Source organism: Anabas testudineus, chromosome 24 (genome assembly GCF_900324465.2).
Source record: "Anabas testudineus chromosome 24, fAnaTes1.2, whole genome shotgun sequence".
In the NCBI taxonomy this organism is placed as follows: domain Eukaryota; kingdom Metazoa; phylum Chordata; class Actinopteri; order Anabantiformes; family Anabantidae; genus Anabas; species Anabas testudineus.
Genome location: NC_046632.1, coordinates 4,041,667 through 4,063,692, shown reverse-complemented (window position 1 = coordinate 4,063,692; position 22,026 = coordinate 4,041,667). Strand labels below are relative to the sequence as shown.

The window sequence follows — 22,026 nt, the reverse complement described above, 5'->3', positions numbered from 1 at the left end:
TTTTTTTTTTAGCTCTGCGCCAAACGGTACCCGCTGTCCAACCAGTCTTTTCACCGAGCGCTGAGCGGAGCAGAGGGGAGGAGGATGGCGTCCTCTACCGTAATGACCCTGAGAGCAGCGCAGCGTGGTTATGTAGCCCGCACGCCATCTGTCGCCCCCCCACACAAGACAACAACGTCGGGAGGAAAACAACCCCCCCACAAAGAAGAACCAGAAGATCACCTCATGTTTACATAATAATAAAATACATTACAAAATGTATGATAACATTTACAATTAAAGTGCACTGTCCCAGTACTCACAACCACACCTCATGATGGGATAATAAGATTTTAATAAACAGTTTAAAGAGTAAAACTCATTCACCCGACTTATTTTATTCTATTTATTTTGTTTTAACACAAAATACCGGTACAGACCCAACGACTGCTGTCAATGTCAGATTATTTTCAGTAATGTGGACCATCTGGATAACCCCCCCCCCCCCCCCCCCCCCAACCCCATCTGAAGAATATTAAAAAGATAAAAGATGTCAGATACAGTTATAGTTTGTTTAAAGGAGCGCTCTGCCGTTTTTAAGCATGGCATTCACTGTGCTCAACATGATATTATTATCAAGATCATTAGACATCTTATAAAAAAGGCTGAGTAATGTCTTTTGGCTCTGAGGCTTTTTTTCTATCTAAACTATATTTTAACAACATTATTTAGAAGTGATATTATAAGGCATATTATTAGATTACAATTTTGAATGAAAGACACACAACAAAGTGTTCTCCGTGACTAGAGGCTTGCTCATTAGCGCCACCCCGAGGAGCTGACGGCAAATAGCCCAGTAAACCCATGAAGCGCTCTCCTGCGCGCTCACTCCTGCGCCGTGCGCCTCTGCCATCACTCCACCTCTGACACGGAGCGCGTCCAACCTCTTAGTTTGTCAGTTTGTTCGTGTGAACCCGCCATGAGTGAACTGTATTTGCTTCCTATCCACGGAGCTTTGGAGAAAGCAAATAAAACTGGCCCCCTGCCTTTGTTCGGACAGCTTTTTAAATATTAACAAGTTGTCATGTCATCTCTGACTGGACGAGGAGAGAGATTTCCTGGCACGCTGACGGGAGCACACTGGGTAAGTCAGATTTAATCCTTTTGAGCACAATTTCTTAGCATTTGTAAATAATTACACTGTCTACAGACTTTTCCATAAGAACTATATTGTTGCACTGCTAAATCCACTTGGGTGTGGTTACAGTTGTCCATGTCGATTGCTATCTAATTTCCCACAGCCGGAGCCCACATACATCCTTCTCCTAATGATTTGTTCTTCAGAGCTCAGAAGTGCAGCATCACTGTGAGCCCTCCGTCTTTTCGACAAGTGTTAAAGGGAAACAGTGCCAGTCCAAGAGGCGCCCGACTCCCGAGGGGGCCGGAGCATCCAGGAGCGACCCACGTCGGAATATGTGCCAGAGAGCAGACGCTGTCCCGTCGTACATGTCCCTCCCTGGATCCGTAGGAGACCGCGTCAGGAGTACAATGTCGTTCAGCAGCGGGACCATATGTAGAGGGTCTGTGCCGGGGAATCCTGGCTTTGGGGGGTCTGACAGGAAAGTTGCGTGTTGTGAGAAGTGCTCAGCGACCCTGGTTGCTCTGAAGAAACAAGCTCTGAGTCTGGCTGTTCACCATCACTTCTCCTGCAAGGTCAGTAACAACCATGGAGCGGGTGGTGATGGGTGTAGTGCACCATCCTAAACACAGCACCATGATCCGTTTCAGCTCATTTTCTGTCTCCTACAGATGTTTGTGGAGGAAACTTTTTATTGTGTGTCTGGTGTTTAGGCAAAATCTACCTGATGTAAATCCATCCCAGGACTTCTCAGCAGGTGGTGGTATAGGGTAACAGTTGGCAAAATGACCAAACTACACAAGGAAAACCCACAACATGAATGAATGAATGAGGAATTTAAACAAAAACACACTGATAACAAATATAGTGCAAAATGTGTTGCTTCTTTGTTTGATTTATTTGGACACTATGCGTAAGATGCAACAAAAAAAAAAAAGCCTGTTAAGTGTATATGTGCAAACATCAACATCAGTCTGCACACTGCTGCCTGTGAGAGGAGCCCACACCCGTACACCTCAGCACCCGCCTACATTTGTCACTACCAACGTCCAACAAACAAATCAACAAAGTAAACCAGTGCCGTTCTTGTGCGTGTGGTTTCAAATGGGCATGAATATTTCATCTCGACATCCTTGTGTCATCCCCACTCTCCTCCCCGTGGAGGGAGGTCTATTTATTTTTGTCCTCTCGAGTGGGATGGGACAGTGTTTAGAGCGAGACCACAGTGCAGGCACGAGAGAGAGAGAGAGAGAGATGCTGTGGCCACAGACATGGTCAGTAGAAATCCTATAAGCCTGCTCGCTCTTTGCAGATTTATTGATCTGGGCATGAGTTCTCAAAAGCATCATGGCTTCTTAATACCATCTTTTTTTATATGGACTTGCAATCTGGCTAAGATGGAAACTCTATCCACCCATTTCTCCACCGCAGCGCATTTCTTATATACAGTAATAGTCAACATTGTCTTTGTGAAATACAATGCACTCAACACTGGAGTAGAATTTTTTAGGCCTATTTGATAATAAAGATAATATCAGGACCCACTTATGGCTTAATTGAACACTTGATATTGTTTTATAGATGAAGTAGATGTTCTCCCCAGTGTTTTAGCACCTTCAGAGTTTGAATGGCTTTGTTTTACATAATAGTTTTTGAGAGCTCTTAAAGCACCCCTCAGGGAGAATGTAGGTCAGTGCTCTACCTTGCAGGATAGATTGGGGGTGGTTAGGGAGTGAGGGAGCGTGTTGGATGTTGGTAGATGTCAAGGGCAGGCCAAGCAGGATGTGGCACAAGAGTGTCTTTGTCAGGATGAAAAGAAAGTCGATTAGATTTCACTGACTCTAAGATGCATTTGAACTCTAATTAGTCACTATATATTTTATAAGCAAGTATGTTTTTTTTTTTTTGCTTACTGTAATGGAGTGGATAACAGAGGTGGCATTAATCAATATTATTGAGTCCATGATTACTTCACTAAGTGCTAAGATTGCCTACAGTGCCGTCCCATGACTCGATTTTCATATGCTCAATGATCATTCATGTAATTCTCAAACCAGATATTATTATTACAAATTAGCTATGTTATTATGTCTTCACTAGAAACGTATGCTGGCTCTCTGATCTTGATTTTGTGAGCTGTTGTAAACAGCGTAAACTGTGCAGGGATATATTTTTTTACAGATTCCAGTTTTTAAATGTAAAATTTTGTCTGCTGTCTTTGTTTAATTGTGCAGGACTCCGGAGACCTGCCAGCTTTTCTTAATGACAACCTTCGTGTCCATAGTCGGTCCACTACTGAGTCCATGGATAGAGAAAGGGAGCAGGGTCAGTGCAGAGTCTGTGGTACAAAGCTGAACCAGCTGAAACAAGAGGCCATACAGGTGGCTCTGAGCAGGGGCCAGTCATTAGCTAAGCCTCCCTTTGAACCTAGCCTCAGCACTGGCACACTAATGGGACAAAGTGAGGCAAAACATGGGGACAGGGCTCCAAGGGAAGCAGCCACAGCTGTGCTTCAAGCACGCAGTCAAACCTACAGTCCTCACAGCCCTCGGAGCCCCAGGACGCCTCAGAGGACGCCTCAAACCCTGAGAAGGAGGGGGCCCAAGCTCCCCAACCCTGATATGGACCGCTGGGTAGAGGAGCAACAGCAGATGGTCGCTTCTAAAGCTGCTTTCAACGTTGATCGTGTTGCCACGTACCCTTACAACCAGGTACCCCAAAAAGCTTTCTCTTAGCACTAAATCATACATAACACCCCCCCCCCCCTCCCCAATGAGCATCCCCCTTTTAACGGGCTTCATGGGTAAAGTACATCTTTACGGGTTTGCATGTCAGCAAGGCAGTGATTCATAGTGCTTCATTAGAGTTTAGATCCCATGGCTGAGGACGTTGTTTAAAAGTACTTTTGCTAATGGAATGGAATTGGGTCATGATTTACCCTTGTCATAAAAGCTAGCCAGTCAAAAAGCACTTGTGATCAATAGGGGGATGGTCATATTTAACACGGTGGCTGGTGAAATATGCATTACTGTGATGGAAGCTGCAGCAGATTGAACCTGCCCCCCTCCCCAGTCCTCACTGTTTTATATGATGTGGCTGTTTTATTTTTTTTTTATTTTTTATTTTTTTGTGTTACTCTGCTGATCCTTCCCTGTAGCACTAGCATTAGTCATTTTGCCCTTTTTATGCCAGATATTGTGCTGTGTATAATACAGGTTCATCAGTCCACAAAACAATTTGCCAATACCACTGTGCAGTGTCAATGTGCTCTTTGGCAAACTTCAGGTGTGCAGCAATGTTCTTTAAAGTAAGCAGCAGCTTCCTTTGTGGTGTCCTGCCATAGACACCCTGCTGGTACAATGTTTTGCAAATTGTAGACTCATAAACACAGATGTTAGCCAGTTCCCATGATGCCTTCAAATCTTTGAATGTCTCTCTAGGTTGTTTCTTTACCTCATTAATGAGTGTTTGTTGTGTTCTTGGGGTCATTTTGACTGGCCGTCCACTTCTTGGTAGAGTAGCTACAGTCCCAAAGTGTCCATTTGTAGAGTGTTTGTCTAACTGTACACTGGTGAATTTCTAAATCTTTGATATCACTTTGTAACTTTATGTAAATCTGCGATTCTTTATTGTAGATCCTCTGAAAAGTCCTTTTGGTGAGGCATTGATTAGTATTCTTCTTGTATGGAGCAAACTCAAAAGTTTTTTTTCTGTCAGTCTAAGTAGCTGTAGTCTACAACCTCAAAATAATTTTCTTCCAGGTATGCTAATACCTGACTCCAATTAGCTTTTCGAGGTCACTATTCCAAGGGTCCACTAGCACTGTGAGGCTTTTATGGTTTTTCTCAATCAGACTTTATTTTGTGTTATGTTGTGTTATATTAGGTACATTATATTTGTTAATACTTAATGAAGATCAGATCACATTTTATGACAATTGAATGCAGAAAACCATGAAATTCCAAAATCTACACATACTTTTACTTGTCACTGTAGTAATTTGTCACCCTGTCTTCCGGTCATCCTAGAGTTGGACTTGCACACAGTAACTTAATCACATTATCTGCCCGTCTTGGACCATCACTGGCAGGTGTCTTCTGGATGTTCAACATTGTTTGTTGTCACACTGCTTCACTACACATACCGAACCTTGTCTGATGACCTGGATCTATTGATTCAACGCTGTCATGATTGTGAGGAACAAATCGGGGTATACTTGTATCGGGATGCAGAGTTTTAGCCCCTGGATTTTATCCTAGTCTTACTAGAAGATCCTCTCAAATTCCATCAGATTGAATGGGATGTGTTTGTACACTGCCATCTTCAGGTCTCTCCACAAGAGTTTAAGTTTGGGCTTTTGTTGAACCACTCAAAGACAGTCAGAGACCTGCCCTGAAGCCACTCCAGTGTTGCTTTAAGTCAGTGCTATGCTCAAAGGTGAACCATCACCACAGTCCCTGGTCTCATGAAGCAGGTTCTCTTGAAGTATTTGGCAGCAATTATTCTTCTGTCAATGATCAATTATCAAAGCTTTGTATTGGATTGACGCCAACTTATTTTTCACTAATTAGTGTACTTTGGTCTTACTACAACTAGATCACACAAGCGTCAACAAATGAGAACAACAGGTCTAAACTGAGCAAAATTAATTATAAGGTGTAGCAAACCTAAAATGTATGTCCCCAATTATGGGAAAGTAGGATCTCAGGAGGTTAAACTGGAAAACTGACTAGAAGCAAGACGCTTTTGTGTATTTCTGTCTGAAAGCAAGGTAAAAAAAAAAAAAGTAAATGATTTCAAAAGATAACTCAACAAGAAGAGAAATCGTGACAGCATAGCAACAGTAACTGAAGAGGGTGGAGCTTAGCAAACGGTCAAAGATTGTAATTAACCTAGGATTCTTAATCGACCTGTATAATTAAATCAGTAACATTACAACGTCTTACTATAATAAAACTGTTCTGGTCTGGGCAAGACTGTATAAGAAATTAGCCAGTCGGGTCCAATATGAGAGCAAATCAATACAAGTTTATGCAGCTGAGGTGAAGTAGAGAGAGAGAGTAGTGAAAGTAGAGAAGAGGAAGGGGAGAGGAGACAGAGGGAGGGTGGGAGAAAAAGTGGCTTGCAAGAGAAAGGTAAATTAAGTGGTTTAGATAGGAGGCAGGAAGATGGATAGAAAGGATGATGGAATGAAGGACAGGAGAGGAGAAAGACAGAGCTCATAAAAGACCACATGAGACATACAGAGAGATAAACAGGAAGAAATGAGGGGTTGAGGGTCTTTACCATAGTGTATATCATTACATTACTTTGGATATGCAGTATATATAGTTTGACCATAGCCCACAATTCTCCTCCCTATCTTTCCACTGTAGTTCTAATTGGCTATTTACGGTTGTTATTAAAAGAAAAAACTGAACCAATGTTGTTATGTTGCCCTAAAAAGGCTGAGACATTGCTGGGACGTGGAGCTTGAGAGCGGTGTAGCAGAGCCTGGCGACCTGATGCATGCTGAATAGGTCATGTTGCGCACACACAGCAGTCATGAGTGAATGCCAAACACACAGTGTGGAGCTACAACTGTGACGGTGTCGGAATAACTTTACATACGGCTACATGGCATGGTTTGTGTCAGCACGTTTACTGCAGGTTTTTATCTCTCAGTTAAAATCTTTCAAGTCAGACAGCATTCTGCTGCCATCAAACACTGGCCTTCACATTAGACACGCAGCTCTAACTATACCTACTCAGACAGATGCACCTCGTGTTCCTCTCCAGGGTAATTCCCGTGACAATAGCTCCTTTTGGAGTGGGTGCTGGAGTGCAATTACAAATTTGGATTTTAATAACAAGCTTTGTCCCCTGACAGAGCTCAGATGATGCAACACTGAGCTGTGGTGATGCTGGAACTGTAGAGAAGAGCTCAAAGATCCCTCAAATCTCCAGAGTAGTGACCATCGCCAACACTGCTGCTATGTCCTTTTTGGCCAGGTAAATACTTTATACTCATGTCTAAATGTAAATTAAAACCGAACGATGTGACTGTGTGAAAATGAGATTCGTCTTCAGCCTGGTCTGATTACACCATAAGCTTCAGTGGCTTGACATGCCACCTCCTCTCTTCCCTGCAGGGCAGCTGAGAAGCTCAGCCTGATGAGGAAAAAAGGCCAGGCTTCTGATCCAGCTCCCGCTCATTTTTCCACCTGCTTCAGGGAGATCATCCAGAAAAACCCACCACCCGTCCCCCCCTGCCTGCTGCAAGCTGTCACCAGAACAAAAGACTCACCCAATGTTGGCAAGGTAGACCTTAGGGTGTCAAATTCCAGTAGATTTACAGGCACTTTTTTGTTTTTGTTTATCAGTTTGCGTGGAAGTTGGTTATAATATCAATAATTGTTCTGGATTATCCTAATAAATGAAACAGCTTTATGCATGAGTATAAAATGATACTAATAGACTGAAGTAGCAGATGCAGTGTTTGAAGTTATATAGTTACAAATGAATTTACCATTATATATATATATGTATATATCCTGAAGTACAGACTGAATTCCCGTATCTGAATCGTTTCAGTTGAAGTATTTGCTGAGAAAAGTGTACATATAGTATCACAAAGAAACTTACATTCACTTGATGATGCCCTTTGTATCTTAGATTTCCATGAATAGAAACAAATAATAGGCCTGGATTGGTGGTGTACCATCACCTTGGAAGTGTTTTTACCACCCATGTTGCAGAGTAAAGAGATCACTGTCAATTTGGAGGAGATCCTATATCACTCCTCCTTCATGATACACTGTAATGTGGTGCTAATGTCTCCATCTTTTTCCTCCCCTCCCCTCCTCTGGGAGAAACAGGGGAGATCAATATGGCTGCCTGCCCTCCCCTTGTCTCAGATACATGGACTCTTGGGTTTAGTCTAGAGTTACAGATAAGGGCTCAGATACACCCTACTGCCAGCCACACCTGCCTGAGCACTCAGCTCTATGCGCCTCTGCGTGCAAAACACATACTGAATTGGATGGGGGAGGATTTTCTCTAGCTTTAAACTGGCCAAGTGAATAATTTAACCATCATAAATAGAGTTTGACACATGTTCAATAGTGTCAGAGCCACTTCTTGCACAACGTATTTAAATTATGACGGGAAGGAGGAGAGAGATCCTTCACATACACCGGGAACTTATGATGTGGCAGAGGGAATATGGCTTTCAGGTTTTCAAATTGTCAATGACGGATGATGTCATGGTGCTGCTATGCGGTCCTGCACGATTTCAAGAAAACCACATTCGACTGGGTGTCATTGCGCATAGGGCTCCCTGCAGTCTTGCTTATCCTGATTATATATAAATGTATAATTGGTTTAAATGCTGTAATACAGATGCTTGTCTTGTGTAAGGTAAATGTTGCCATGTCTTCCTGCAGACTAAGACCTATGATTCTTGTTAAATGGCTGTCAGAGTCAGGATCTAACTTAATTTAAGACCTTATCCTCTAAATCCTAAGGCTTCCTGTACACAACTGCATTAAGGAATTAATGTCAAGACATAGGGAAATATAGCAGAAGGTATGCATCGCCATGCAGTTTTAAGGACATGTATAGCTTCTGTGCTAAATGGATCAACTGACTGATAACGACAGACAAGCAGGCAAACATGTAGCTGATGGCTGTGAGGCAAAGGAACAGATTGTATTAAGGGATCCGAAAAAGTGATGTCAGTTCCAAACATTCCCAACAGCAAATTACAGCGTCTTTTTGCTCAACAATGCTCAAACCTAATCCGTTTTGACATTTACCACTTTGTTCTGCCAAGACCTCCCTCCTGCATCGGAGGTTTCCTGTAACCTGCGTTGCATAAAACAGTATCTCGACCTCCCGTGGCTGAGCAGCAGGGGCTCAGAGCTGATGTCTAATTATTTCTACCCTCTTTCATAGAGCTACATTTGATGTCAGGCTCCCGAGTTAAAATCTTATAAAAACATATGATACACACTGCAGTTAGATCGTAACAGTTAGGTCTTTGAACATATTTGGTTCACCCCTTTACTATAAGCCTGAACAACTCCTCCCTAATTCATAAGGGTATTTACTGTAGACCATATTTAGCTCACTTAGCTGGGTATTCTACTGTGCTATTAGTATAATAGTAAGCATTAGCCAAAACTGTACAGCATGCTTTCTGAACATACATTTACACTATGATTCTGTGTTTTGAGTCTTAAAGCATTAAATAGGTGTATCAGCCTGTTTTTAACATGCGGAAAGATGTGAAGCTCGATCAGCCACAGATTGATATTCCAGAAACATGGAGAGCTCCAGGCGATCTTTTGTTCCCACTTTTCATATTTTCAATGTCAACTCTGAATTTTTCATATAATTATTTATTCTTGCAGCATATTATCAGGTTTTATTTGTCCTGATTTGGGGATGTCTTCAAAAATAAAATGGGAATGAATTATTACGGCATTAAAAATCTACTTCCTAACACCACTATGCTGTACTAGATTAGCTAGACGCCAATATAAGTCTTTTCCATTTCCTTTGGTGTATAGGTCAAAGTCGTGCTTAGAGTGAACCCAACACTGTCAGGGGGCCAAGGCCAACCACCTGTTCTCTGGACTGACCCGTCCAAGAAAAAAGTCACCATAATGGACCCAATCAGCATGAACCAACCTCACACTACAATGACACTGGGCAGGGATGGTGGCAAACATTTTCTGAAGACCTTCACGTTTGATGCTGCCTATAATCAAGATTCCAGTCAGGTTTGATTCATCATCCTTATTACTTCTACTTCTGCTTCCTTAATACTGATCTACGTGTCTTGATTAATTGGTTTTGCATTGTATTACAGAGAACTGAGCCTTTTGTGTTTTTTAGCATTGAGCATGCATTTTTTCCCATTTATACACTACACACTACAGTTGGTTCGCTCTCTCTGTCTGATGACCTGAAATCTGATAGGGCCCAAATAGGGCCCACAATTACGCAGTCCATCAATTATATTCAACTTTATCCGAGCTCCCCTTACAGTATCTGAGCCCAGGGGAATCTTGCAGAATCAGGATGCATCCCTCGTCTGCTTCAGCTCTTTCATTTCATTGGATGTGCTTTTGCAGCGCGGAGATGAATCATGAGATGCTTGTTGTCCTTTGTTCTGTCTGGCCAGGCCGAGGTGTGTGCAGGCGTCTTGGCTGATGTCATCCGCTGCGTGCTCACGGGCAGCGATGGCTGTGTCCTGGGTTTGGGATGTGCTGATGTGGGTGAGTAATCGGTCTCTCTCAGAGGCCACGGGTTAAAATCTTGAGACGAGAGTGGGAAGCTTTTATCTATGCTTAAGGGCCATTCAGCCCCCCCTCCCCATCCTCTACCTCTGTCCCACTCCTGCTATCATTCACTCTTCCTTTATCACTTAAGCTCCCTGTGTCCATTTTGTCTCTGTGTCCTCTTATCAATCTCGATGGACATCTCTAACATTCTTGTTTTTTGCTTTCTTATTTATCCTTTCTCTGTCTTCTTTTTGTGAGTAGCAGCAAAAAAAGACGTGTTTCCATTTCAACTCTCTCCTACTTTGCCATTCATCTTTCACCTATAACTTCGTAAATAAAAGCCTATTCATCAATTATGCAACAGATTCCTTTTTAAAAGCTTGCCGTTGCCCGATAGACACTTCAACATAGTGCATAAAAAGACACAAATATTCAACTATATTTTGCTGAGGCGCTGAACTCGGGAGGGGACTGAAAACAAAATGGGCTCTAATATGTTGCTATTAGAGAGATGGAACCCTGCACTTAGCATCGGTGAAGGGGTTTAATAGATTTGTCAAACACACACACACACACACACACACACACTCTTACAGAGCCTAAGGACAGGGTCTCCTTGGAGCTGCTTTTTCACATGACGCCACTCTCCGTAAATCTGATTGAATTAGTTGGCCAATACAGACTACATGTGGCCTTCAGCCAGGGGATATCAATCTCGTGCACAGAATACTTTTCTCTCTGAATAACGGCAGGCAGCTCTGCCTTTAATTGGGGTAAACCAATTCTCTTATCCTCATTCAATTAGAGTTTGGATAAGGGTAAAACAGGCCCATAACTCAAAACTAATGTGGGGCAAAAGTGCACTAAGAGATACAGCATGGCACGTTCATAGAACATCTAAAAGTGGTTGTTGGTGTTTTTCTTTAAGTCTGGACTAAATTCGAGCATTGTTCTGTTCTGTATGTATTACGTTTTGTGTGTACAAGTGCACTTGGGTCATTATTGTGTGCATAAACATTATATTTGTATATGTACATCATGTGTGTGTTTGTACATTATGCAGCATGAATACATGCTACAAAATGAAGCAACATGCTTCCGCTCTGTTGTCAGGTTCCTGGTCCAGCATGGTGGGGGGTGATGAGAGCATCCAGAAGCTCGGGCTGATTCCCTGTGCCATCTCCTGGCTGTACAGTGCCATCGAGCTGCGCAGGGAGAAGACATGGACCGATCTGAGTGTGTCAGTGTCTGCTATTGAGCTCTGCTGTGGAGAGGAGGACACGCTGAGAGATCTGCTGGGGGAGGTCGTCCCCTCATTAGGCAGTATCCAGGACAGTCCAAAGGCCCATGTTAAAATCCAAGAAGACCCCGTCTCTGGGATACAAGTAGGATGAATAATGTTTTTTATTAGGAGAAAGGGGGTTGTTAAATGAACTGCTGTTTGCCTGCACTCAGTGTAAGCACACAAGGGTTCATTGATTCCGATAGTTGGTTTATTCATTTGAAGAACATAATCAGCCAGAGAGCTAAGGCTACACTTTTTCTCGTTGACAAGTGACAAGCAGTTTTTGCAAAGACTTCACTGACAGTACATCAATACCAATAAGTGTTATTTCACTTTGAGAAACAGAAAATGTAAATATTTTTCTAGGAAAAAATGCCCAAAAATGTAATTGTCAGTGAAATTACTTACTTATAATATATTGTCTGACACATGCTTAGGATCAAATCAATTCAATTTGTAAACTGCAATAGATGTTAGAAGATAATGCAACATATTGGACTATAATATAATATAATATAATAAATATAATAAAATATTATATCTGATTAAATAATTACTGTGCATGTGCGTTTCTCTCCTTCTCATCAGAGTTTTTATTTCCAAACATTCTGTTACTGGGAGAAATAATAGATCAATAATAATCCCAGAGTGGTTGATTACAGGGCGACATACTGGGCATCAAAAATCTAATAGCAGATTTAATTTTTTGTAGAAAGTTGTGTCCATGTACGATTTTCATGGCTTTCTCCTCCTTTCTTTGCAGCTACGTAACCACAATCGTGTGAAGGCCCCGACTGCTGAGCGTGCTGCCTGCCTCCTGGACGCAGCCATCACGGCGCGTCGGCACAGTGACTTCATTACATACCTGTGTCACAGCTCCATAATGTTCTTTACTCTCTACATCCAGCCCCCTCGTACAGAAAGCAGCACCATTGGCAGAGGTTATAATGAATTATTCAGTTACCAGACGGCTAGTCCCTACTGAGTGTTTCCCCTTGAATCGCTTTCCATAATTAATCCCAAATTGCCAGATGTAATGCAGAGTCGTGTGTGTCCTAAAATTCATGTTCTCTTTATTTGAATATTGGAAAGCACGCATGGATTTTTCCATTTACACTCTTTTCTACTCTCTGAACTCCTCCTTAGGTTCGCGATGGCCCACCAAGTTGACCATGATAGATGTATGTAGTGGTATGAGGGGTAAGAGCAAAAACAAGCCCCCTCATTCTGAACTGGGACCTGTTGTCTTGTCTCTGCTAAGTGGACATAAAACCACCCCCAACAAGTAAGAATGTTAGTCCAAAATATTATAAGTGTAAAGATTTTGGAATACATTGGTGTAGCATAATCTGCATTGCATATTTTGACAGTGAGCTGTTGATTGTAATTGTAAGCTCAGTATTGACAGATTGTCTTGCCTGGATACTGAAATGACTGATCCATCCCTTGATTTAATGTCTGGACATTTGCACTGTCCCTGCACAGGGGTAGTAAGTTGGCTATGCTCCTTCGAGAGTCCTTGGGCCATGCTAATTGCCACATCGCAGTGATGGCTCAAGTTGCTGATTCCCTGGCAAACCTTCAAGAGACCTTGTCCACCATCCAACTGGCTTCTCGCATCCGCAGAACACAGAAGAGGACAAAGGTACGGTATAAATCCTGAAATATAGTGTTGATGTCCATGTCAATGGCCATTTGGTTTAAAGGCCTAGTTTATGAATTTTGTGTTTTTGGATTAGCACCTAAGGAAATCTACCATTCCCCTTAGTTACTTTTGCACAATCATGTCCTCCAACTCTAAACTTCACTAACTAAAGTGTTCATTAAAGTGTTTTCAAACCTAAGAAAAAGATTAAACCAAACAAAATGTCACCACATAATCAAAAAACACAGTGAAATCCTAAGTAAGGAATGACAACTCAATGAGTAAGGTAACTACACCTGCTACAGAATTAATCAGAGTGACACCAGCTGCAGACTCCCCTCACTATAATCCAGCTGTTATAGCTAATGTCACAACAACAGCATATCCAATTCGCTGATTGTCAATGACAAACAAAGCAACTGTTACTGACCTGTGCATTATAATATGTGCACTCTCTATTTCTTACACTCTGTCTGCCATGCAGGAACTAGAGCGTTCCTTATACCGCTGTATTTACTGTCCTGTTGTGATTGTTTCCATTGCACCCCAGTTATTTATTTGTAATCCACATCTGTAACTAACTCCACAATTTTTATTCAACAGCAGTCCACCTCATGCTCTCCCTGTGGGAGGAGTTTGCCTAAAGAAAAGAAAGGGTCTCAGCCTTTCTCCCTGCGGGCTTTCCACTCAACTGAAGAGGTAGATGTCGACATCTGTCCTTTACGTCTCCGTAGTGAGCTAGATGAGCGTTCCAGTAGTGACCAGTCCTGTGACACAGTGATCCAGATAGACTCAAATGGTTTGGTCCAATGCAAAGCAGCACCAAAACTGGCACAACCTAAATTTGTGCCTATCATACCTTCTTTGCATCCTAACAAGGCTGATTTGGACGACCCAGAGTTTACCGCACTGCTCCAAGAGCTTCTGAGAATTCCTCAGCTGCAAGGAGAGAAGAAGAAGGAGGAAAACGATCAAGGACATACTGAGATGCGGAAAGCAGACATGAAGCCGCCAGAGAAGGACTGCCTTAAATGTGAAACATTTGCAGAGCTTCAGGAGCGTTTGGGCTGCATCGATGGAAGTGAGATGATAATGGAGGCACTCAAGTCGTCCTCAAAAGTTCCTTCTGCAAACAATGTCACAACCAAATCACAAGCCCAGAAAGAAATGAGGAAACAGAAAGACACCAAATTATCAGAATCAGATAACAAGACATTGTTGAATCAAGGCACAGGGTGCAGTCAGACCCTTGCTGGCGAAAAGCAAACAGATGGTGCCCTCCCTGGAGACAGTTTTCAGCGAGAGGATTCGGGCCTATATGACTGTGAGGAGTGCAGTGCGACCAGCTCCAGTGAGGAACTGCTGAATCAAACTCTCAGTCTTAACATGAACTGTCGTTCCCAACTTACCAACACTGGAGCTTGTAAGTCGGGTTTCAAACTGCCTTCTCAGGACTTTGATATGGATGCTGAGCATACGGGAAAACAAGAGAGTTCTGAAACTGCGAATTGGTTCAAACCAGACAAAAGGACCTCACCAATTGGCAAGAGCTCCCCCATATCTCCTTCCTCCTCCTGCTCCTCTTCATACTCCCTAGCTACTAGTGTTATACATCGGGATGTCTTACCTAATCAGCCCACAGACGATGTTAAGGAAGTGAAGGCTACTATCACAGTGACTGTTCAGCAGCCACTGGACCTTAAAGGTCAAGATGAACTCGTCTTCTCTATGGTAGAGGAAGTGACCATCAGTGGAGAGTTGAACAGAGGGAGGACAGGTGGGAACATTATTTGTATTAGAGATTCCACCCAGTCAGTCCAAGATTCTACCTCCTCTCAACCAATCAGGATAATCAGCAATGTAAGCGAAGAATCTGCAACTGCGCATTCCTCTGATACAACCAAGAGCTCTATTGTTCAGCCTGTAACTGCAGAAAATAGCAGTGAAAGGCCCCAGTATGTTTTGCGGAAGGACAAAAAGTTACCTTCATTTATTAATCCCATGCTGATTAATACTGATGTGGATTGTGATTTGGATAGTGCAAAAGAAAAAGAAAGGACTGACACTAAAGCTAAGTCAGGGCCGGAGCTCAAAAGTAATAAAATCAAATGTTCTGAAGATAGGATAAGTAGTGGAGCTGTTGCTGAGGTATATGTCAAAAAGCCTAAAAAGGTATGTGACTCACCTTTTAGCCAAAGTTCTTATGGCCCAGTGGTCTTAGAAAATTCAGTTTTCTGTGATAAAACTGCAGAAAATAAAATGTGTGGACCCTCTAGAGGCCGGGAGCATGTTTATTCCACTAACACTCAACAAGGCTCAGAGGAGGGAGAACTCGTGTTTAAATGTGTTGGTAAAGCCCCCAGGAGGACTGGTGTTTCACCTGGTTGCGAAGAAACCATCCATGCTTCCTTTAAAACAGGTAGTTTGCCTAGAGCATGGCAAAATGCCAGCAATCAGGAGTGCTACCATGGCAGTCACATGGCAGACTACCAGGGGGTGACATCATCCACCCCATGCATCCCAGGAGTAACTCTGGAAAGAAGGCACGGCAGACAGCATTCCCCAGTGAACAACAACCGCCATGTCTCTTCCCCTATGAAATATGGAAAAGAGTACAAACAGGATGCTAGTAGTGCTCCCAGAAAGGGAGTTGAATCCTTGTTTGAAACCTCAAGTCCGAAAATGAAACATGATAACATGAGTGGGAGGCTGAAGTCACCCACTGAGGACAGTGGCAGGCTTTTCAGTGCCAAACTGGAGCAGCTGGCCAGTAGAACAGGTTCCCTTGGGAGAACCCCAAGGGACTTCCCAAGTCTGCATAGAGGTAGTAGCAACACCTCTATGAGCTCTAAGGGAAGCTCCAAGGGCAGTATTGAAGGGGCTTGTAAGAGAGGTTATAAAGGAAATGAAGGAGATAGTACATTTCCACGGGCTAGCAGGAGCCCCAGGAAGAATCCTCGGTCTGACCAGAGTCCTCATTTCTTCTCCTCTGAAAGCCATGTAAGTCAAGCTGCCAGGAGCCCCCATTCCAAGCTCTCTGCTGTGGGGAAACTTAAGATGGCTAGCCCTAAAGTCCGTCGACTGTCTGCCCCCAGCATCAAGAACCTGTCCCACAAAGGCCTGCGGCAGTCTATTAACCGCAGTGCCAGTCTTTCCCCTGACGGTAAAACTGTCAGCTTTGAGCGAACATCGTCCTTTTTCTCTTCTTCCCCTCCACGTTCTTTTCACTCCATCAGTAGGACTCCGAGCCAGAGCTCCACATGCTCATCCACGAAATCTGCCATCCAGGGGTTTATCAATGGGCGCATCTCAGACCTCCTTAAGGAAAGGGCTTCCAGTCCCACTTCAGGAGGAGTGGACCAAATTACCAGTCTTCCCTCACCATATAGCCAAGTGACTGCTCCCCGCATGCCTGATCACATGAGTGGGCACGCCAGTGACACCACCAGTGTGCTGAGTGGCGACTTGCCACCAGCTATGGGAAAGACATCCCTGTATTTCTCTAGCAGGAACAGTATGGTGAGCAGTGGCTATGACAGCATGATGAGGGACAGTGAAGCCACAGGCAGCAGCACCTCAAACAGGGGTTCTGTCAGCGACAGGAGTGGCTCTCTCCTCAGTGTGACTCGCAGCAGCCGATCTTCTCGGAGGAAAGGCAGCACAGGTAAAACACCTGGAATGTCTGGCTTTTTATGAACTGAACTTGACAACCGTCTCTAATGGAAACATCAGAACCTAAGCGCCATGCTGAGTGCCCAGTGTTGTTGGTATTTAGGGGAAATTGCTGGTCTTATGTTAAAAGACTCTAACACTTTGAGCATCTTAATTACTTCATTTTGGGTATTTGGACTTGTTCAACCCTCCTTTTATTAATCTCAACATACTGGCAGTGAATTAAACTGGAATAGAAAATCCTCTGCAAATATGAAGCATGGGATGCTGTTATATTGTACAGTTTTACAATAGTGATAGTTGCATCTTCATATTTCTTGGTTTGTAATCTGACCACATAGCATTTTAATGTGACATTAATTGGACACGACACATCTGTAGACTGCAGTCAGACCTAGTTTCCTTACTGCCACAAAAAGCCTAATTGCATAGGTCATCATTATTATATGAGGCCAGTGACAGTACTTACTAATGGATGTATAAAGACTGAAAATCAAGAGCTTTTGTGTCTGATACAGTGAATTATAAAGATGTATGCATGTGTGCATGGTGAGAATACTTATACACCCAGAAAACCCAGACATCGCTTGTTATCATAGTGATGATACTGTTAATAGAGCGATAAAAACAAGAGATGATGCTTCTTTTGAATAAACACATTAAGTAAAAGTCTTCAAACATAATACACTGTTGATTGCTTGATCAAATTCTGGCTGTATATAATTTCTGCTTTAGTGTAATTAACATGTACATTTGAGTTAAACTGTGTCTTTAGTCTAAGCATCCCAGTGACCCGAAGCATAAATTATCATCAAATTATTAAAAAGAAATCATGTCTCGTGTCTTAGCTTTGTACCAGTACCAGTAGTATCTCACTGTGTAAATGCAGACAGTGTTAGAAAGAGAGGACAAAGAAAACTGGTTGAGATACAGCCTCTCACTGCACTTTCGGCCCCTCCCCGCTGTAGGTTCTCACCAGCGGCGTCTCTCCCATGATACACACCAGTCCCTGAGGCGCTCGGCTAGTGGTCTGCGATCTCGCTGGGGGGATCCGGAAATCCCAGAGGCCTACGAGATCAAGGTGTATGAGATCGACAATGTGCAGAGGATGCAGAAAAGAGCAGGTGCTGGCAAACAGGTGCTGGGTTTATTTTGAATTTTTTGGAGGTTAAAGGGCATTACATGATATATGACCTTCATCAGCCTCAGCCGGCAACCAGTGGGAACCTTGGCAGAACATACCACTGCCCAGCCTCTCCAAGGGAATCAGGTTTGCATTATATTCCAAGCTACTTTGCCACAAAGACTATTAGTTATCCATCTCAGGGCTACAGAAGGGTTACAACTAATGTCTTAATAAACCCTTTCTTCTCTTCTCGTTATTTTTAATTAGCAAAGAGTAATAATAATTTTTAAACATTTATCTTATTTGGTCATTTTTAAAAATAGGTCTTATTCTCAATTTCGGCTAATTTGACTGTGAGCCGTGCTAACTTTGCATTCACCACCTTTGCTGAGGAGACTTGCAAATATTTACCATCACAGCTTTACAGATATTAGACAACTAAGGTTGCCATAATAAATAAATAAATAAAATAATCTAATAAATAAAAAACTAACCAATCTACAATGCTCATGTCATGTGTAGAATGTCTAGACAGGATGGAAATGCGAACACCAAAAAACCATTATGATACACAACAATGTGAAGACAGCACTTTTGCAGGTTCTGTGTGTCTAGACAGCCTGGATGTAGACAACACACCGTTTAACTTCATATACAGTAAGCACAGCTCCAGTAGTTCAGCAATTAGGGGGCAGCAGCTGTCTAAAAGTGAAAAATCACAATTGGGTCTAATAAAGTCTGAATGGGAGAGCAAATGAAGAAAGTCACCCAGGGTACGTTAAAGGTAAATAAAAAATTCCACCTTGCATTTAGAGACGAAATGTACTTGAAAGCAACATCTGGTGCATACGGTGATGTCATGTCCCCATGACGGGAGATCTGGCCTCATGAGACTCTTCCCCTCCTCCACTGGTCTCTGGCTCAGCAACTTTGATACAATTTTAATGACCACATGGGGGAAATTGGGTCAATGCTGCAGCAAGGAACAAAGAAGCCCACTGGTAGTAAAACATATAGAACACACTGAAGGTCAAACATACTAACAGATGATATTGATCAAATATTGAAATTACAGTAACTTCAAATTGCTGCAGCTCTTTTGTTATATTTTTTATTGGGGGGAAATTCTCCCTTCATAAATGCACATGTATTGACCTTTATAGTCCCTTCTGTGTAATAAGATTACTATAATCAGAGAGTAATTTCATTTAGTTGCTTACAGGCCTGTCTTGTTTCACTCCCTAGAGGTGTTGCCCCTTCCCTCACATGGTGTTTATGATGTAGTGTGCGCGTGTGTGGAGAAAGATGGTGTACTTCTGCGTGTGTGTTTGTGTGTGTTGGCGTATAACACGTTTTCATACTGTGAGGTAATAATTGAAGGGGGAGATGTAAGCTGTTGATTATAGACAATGGGTTGTTGCAGTTCTGTCCACTTATTTGATCTGCTTAAATGTGCTCAGAGCAGGTAGAAATGTTTACACACATTATTAAATTATTTCTATCCCATGATGGTTGCCTGTACATATATGTGTGAATTTAAAACATAAGCTGTTAATAGTAAATTGTGCAAACTTTTAATGGTGCCAGTTAAAAAGTCAACACCAGATGTCTTGTGGGGCCTCTGTTGCCTCTATTTTGTTCAAGAGGAGCCAACAGTGTGAGTTATGTGTTAATCTTTAAAGGTCTCTTTAAAGTGATTTAGTTGTCAGATTCTGTTCATGACAAATTACAGTTTCACCCACAGTTTTTATGAGACTGTTCTGTAACCATTATGTGCTATTTTGGACAAATGAAACAAATACAAGCGGTGAAATTTGCGCGTGTGCTTGTGTTGTCAGGGGCCCACGTGCTTCAGCGCCAAGCTGAAGTTTTTGGAGCATCGTCAGCAGAGGATCTCAGAGGTCCGAGCCAAATACAGCAACCTGAGGAAAGAGCTGGAGCACGCCAAGCACAACCTCATGCTGGAGCCCGCCAAGTGGAACCAAGAGTGTCAGTCAAGTGATTCTCTCTTTGACGAAATAGAATGCAACATTTCTTTCTTTTGAAAATGTCAAATACAGACATGTTTTTATGTTTTCTACATTGCTGTACATTATAGTAAGTTGATGTCACAAATATCTACTGCTGCCATCAGTTCAGCATGCAATCAATGATTATAACTAATGATTTATGAGGAAATGTGTTTGTATGGTTCAGTGCTTCATTGTTACTCCACTGTCCTTCCTCCCTAGTCGACCTGTGGCAGACGTTCGAGGTGGACTCCATGGAACATCTGGAGGCCCTTGAGGTTGTGACGGCACGGCTGCAGAACAGGGTGAACGTCTGCAAAGCTAACGTGATGATGGTCACCTCCTTCGACATCACCGCCAGGAGGCGCCGTAAGAAGGGCCGACGAAAAGCGCCCGAGCAGAGAGCCTTAAAGGGAATCTGAGCTGAATGATCGCGAGACATGTTCTTCCAGATGAAGACGGATCGGACTCTTATGTTTTGTCACGACTGCTGAATTATTTCTCTCACAAACTTTAACTTTACAACACTCTTTATGTACATAACCACTACAGATTGGAGTCTTGTACAATGACGTGTCGAGCTCTACCTGCACTTTTTATCTCCTTGTCTGCCTTCACAGGGAGGTCAAAGGTCAGAGACAGTCCTACAACTGACTTGAATACCTATAAAGAGACACCTACGCTTACAAAGGGCTGATACTTGTACAGTCCAACATGTAGCCATTAGTGAATTTTGTGGACACTTCCTGACCTTTTCTTACACAGCAGAGATCTTAAAAATATACTACTTATCCCAACCCCTAACCCTTTGTGCTAGCTTCCTCACTGGAGACTTACAAGTTCTCTTTTTTTATTTTTTTAGTACAGTACTGTATACTCAAAGCAATCAGTTGAAGTGTAGCATCAAATGCTAACAAGACCTTGTAGTTTACCTAAAGGACTAATGTAACCTTTGCTGGGTATAACAAATTAGCTTTAAGGTGATGAACCAAAAACTCTTCCTGGTTCTTTTTTTTAGGGCTTTTTTGTCAGGCTTGTTTTCGTGGTGTGTTCTGCACCGTTGGCACCAGACGACCTGTACATACTTATACACATTATGGTCACTGAGGCCCCAATATTAAGCACTTTTATCCAGCTCTCAATGATCCCATTTTACTCAATTTCTAGGAAACCGGATGCATTTATGTAGTCCAGCATCTGCAGACCTCAAGCACTCACTGTCAAACAATGCAAAAAGCAGGCACTACATTTTTAGAATGAGATTATAATTCACTTCACTGTGATCTCTCTTAGTGTGTTACGCTGAACACACATTTAAAGGTGCGATCAGGTAACTACAGTCATTCTTTTACAATTCAACATACATAATCCTGTGTGTCATTTGAACACAAAGGTTAAATGGTTAGGCCTTAAAGTTGTTGCTGTGGACACCACAGATATTTTCCTACCGAGTGTTTAAAAGGGACATACTATGCTAGTCCCTAAATCCATTTTGTGAATAGACTTTGGTGCTGAATACAATTATGAAAATAAATGTGTGTGTTTCAAATCTTTTGAAAGTAATATAAAAATGCTTCGGTGTAGAGCAATGTTGGATTAAATGTGAGCGTCTAGCAGGATTTAAAGCAGCTACTGAGGTGGGACAGTTTGAAAGATGAATTTTGAAGCTTGTTAAAGTTGCAGCCAGCAAAAAAACACCACTCAGTGTGATTGTTTTTACGCCCTTTTAAGAAGACAGGAGGTTAGTGATCAATAAACGTGCTGCTCAGACACATTAGTGAATGATTTGGGGCAGAATAAAAAATGGGGATTCTACCGTCAGCGTAATGGAGGAGTGATTACATTAAAGAAATAACGTCATTGTGTCTGTGTCTGAAGAGCTTCGTGATTCTAGAGTCATTGA

At 42.4% G+C, this 22,026-nt stretch overlaps 1 protein-coding gene across 1 annotated transcript; it reads left to right on the top strand.

Moving 5' to 3' along the window:
- Positions 1-1,063: 1,063 nt before the first annotated feature.
- On the top strand, positions 1,064-20,545 carry kif26bb (kinesin family member 26Bb). The gene is made up of 15 exons (XM_026341621.1): positions 1,064-1,123; positions 1,324-1,692; positions 3,352-3,828; positions 6,987-7,108; positions 7,249-7,417; positions 9,670-9,882; positions 10,287-10,380; positions 11,500-11,771; positions 12,435-12,612; positions 12,818-12,956; positions 13,157-13,316; positions 13,920-16,980; positions 17,957-18,126; positions 19,953-20,103; positions 20,346-20,545. Exons 1-15 carry the CDS (start codon positions 1,064-1,066, stop codon positions 20,543-20,545), a joined length of 5,835 nt encoding a protein of 1,944 aa, XP_026197406.1.
- Positions 20,546-22,026: the final 1,481 nt, after the last annotated feature.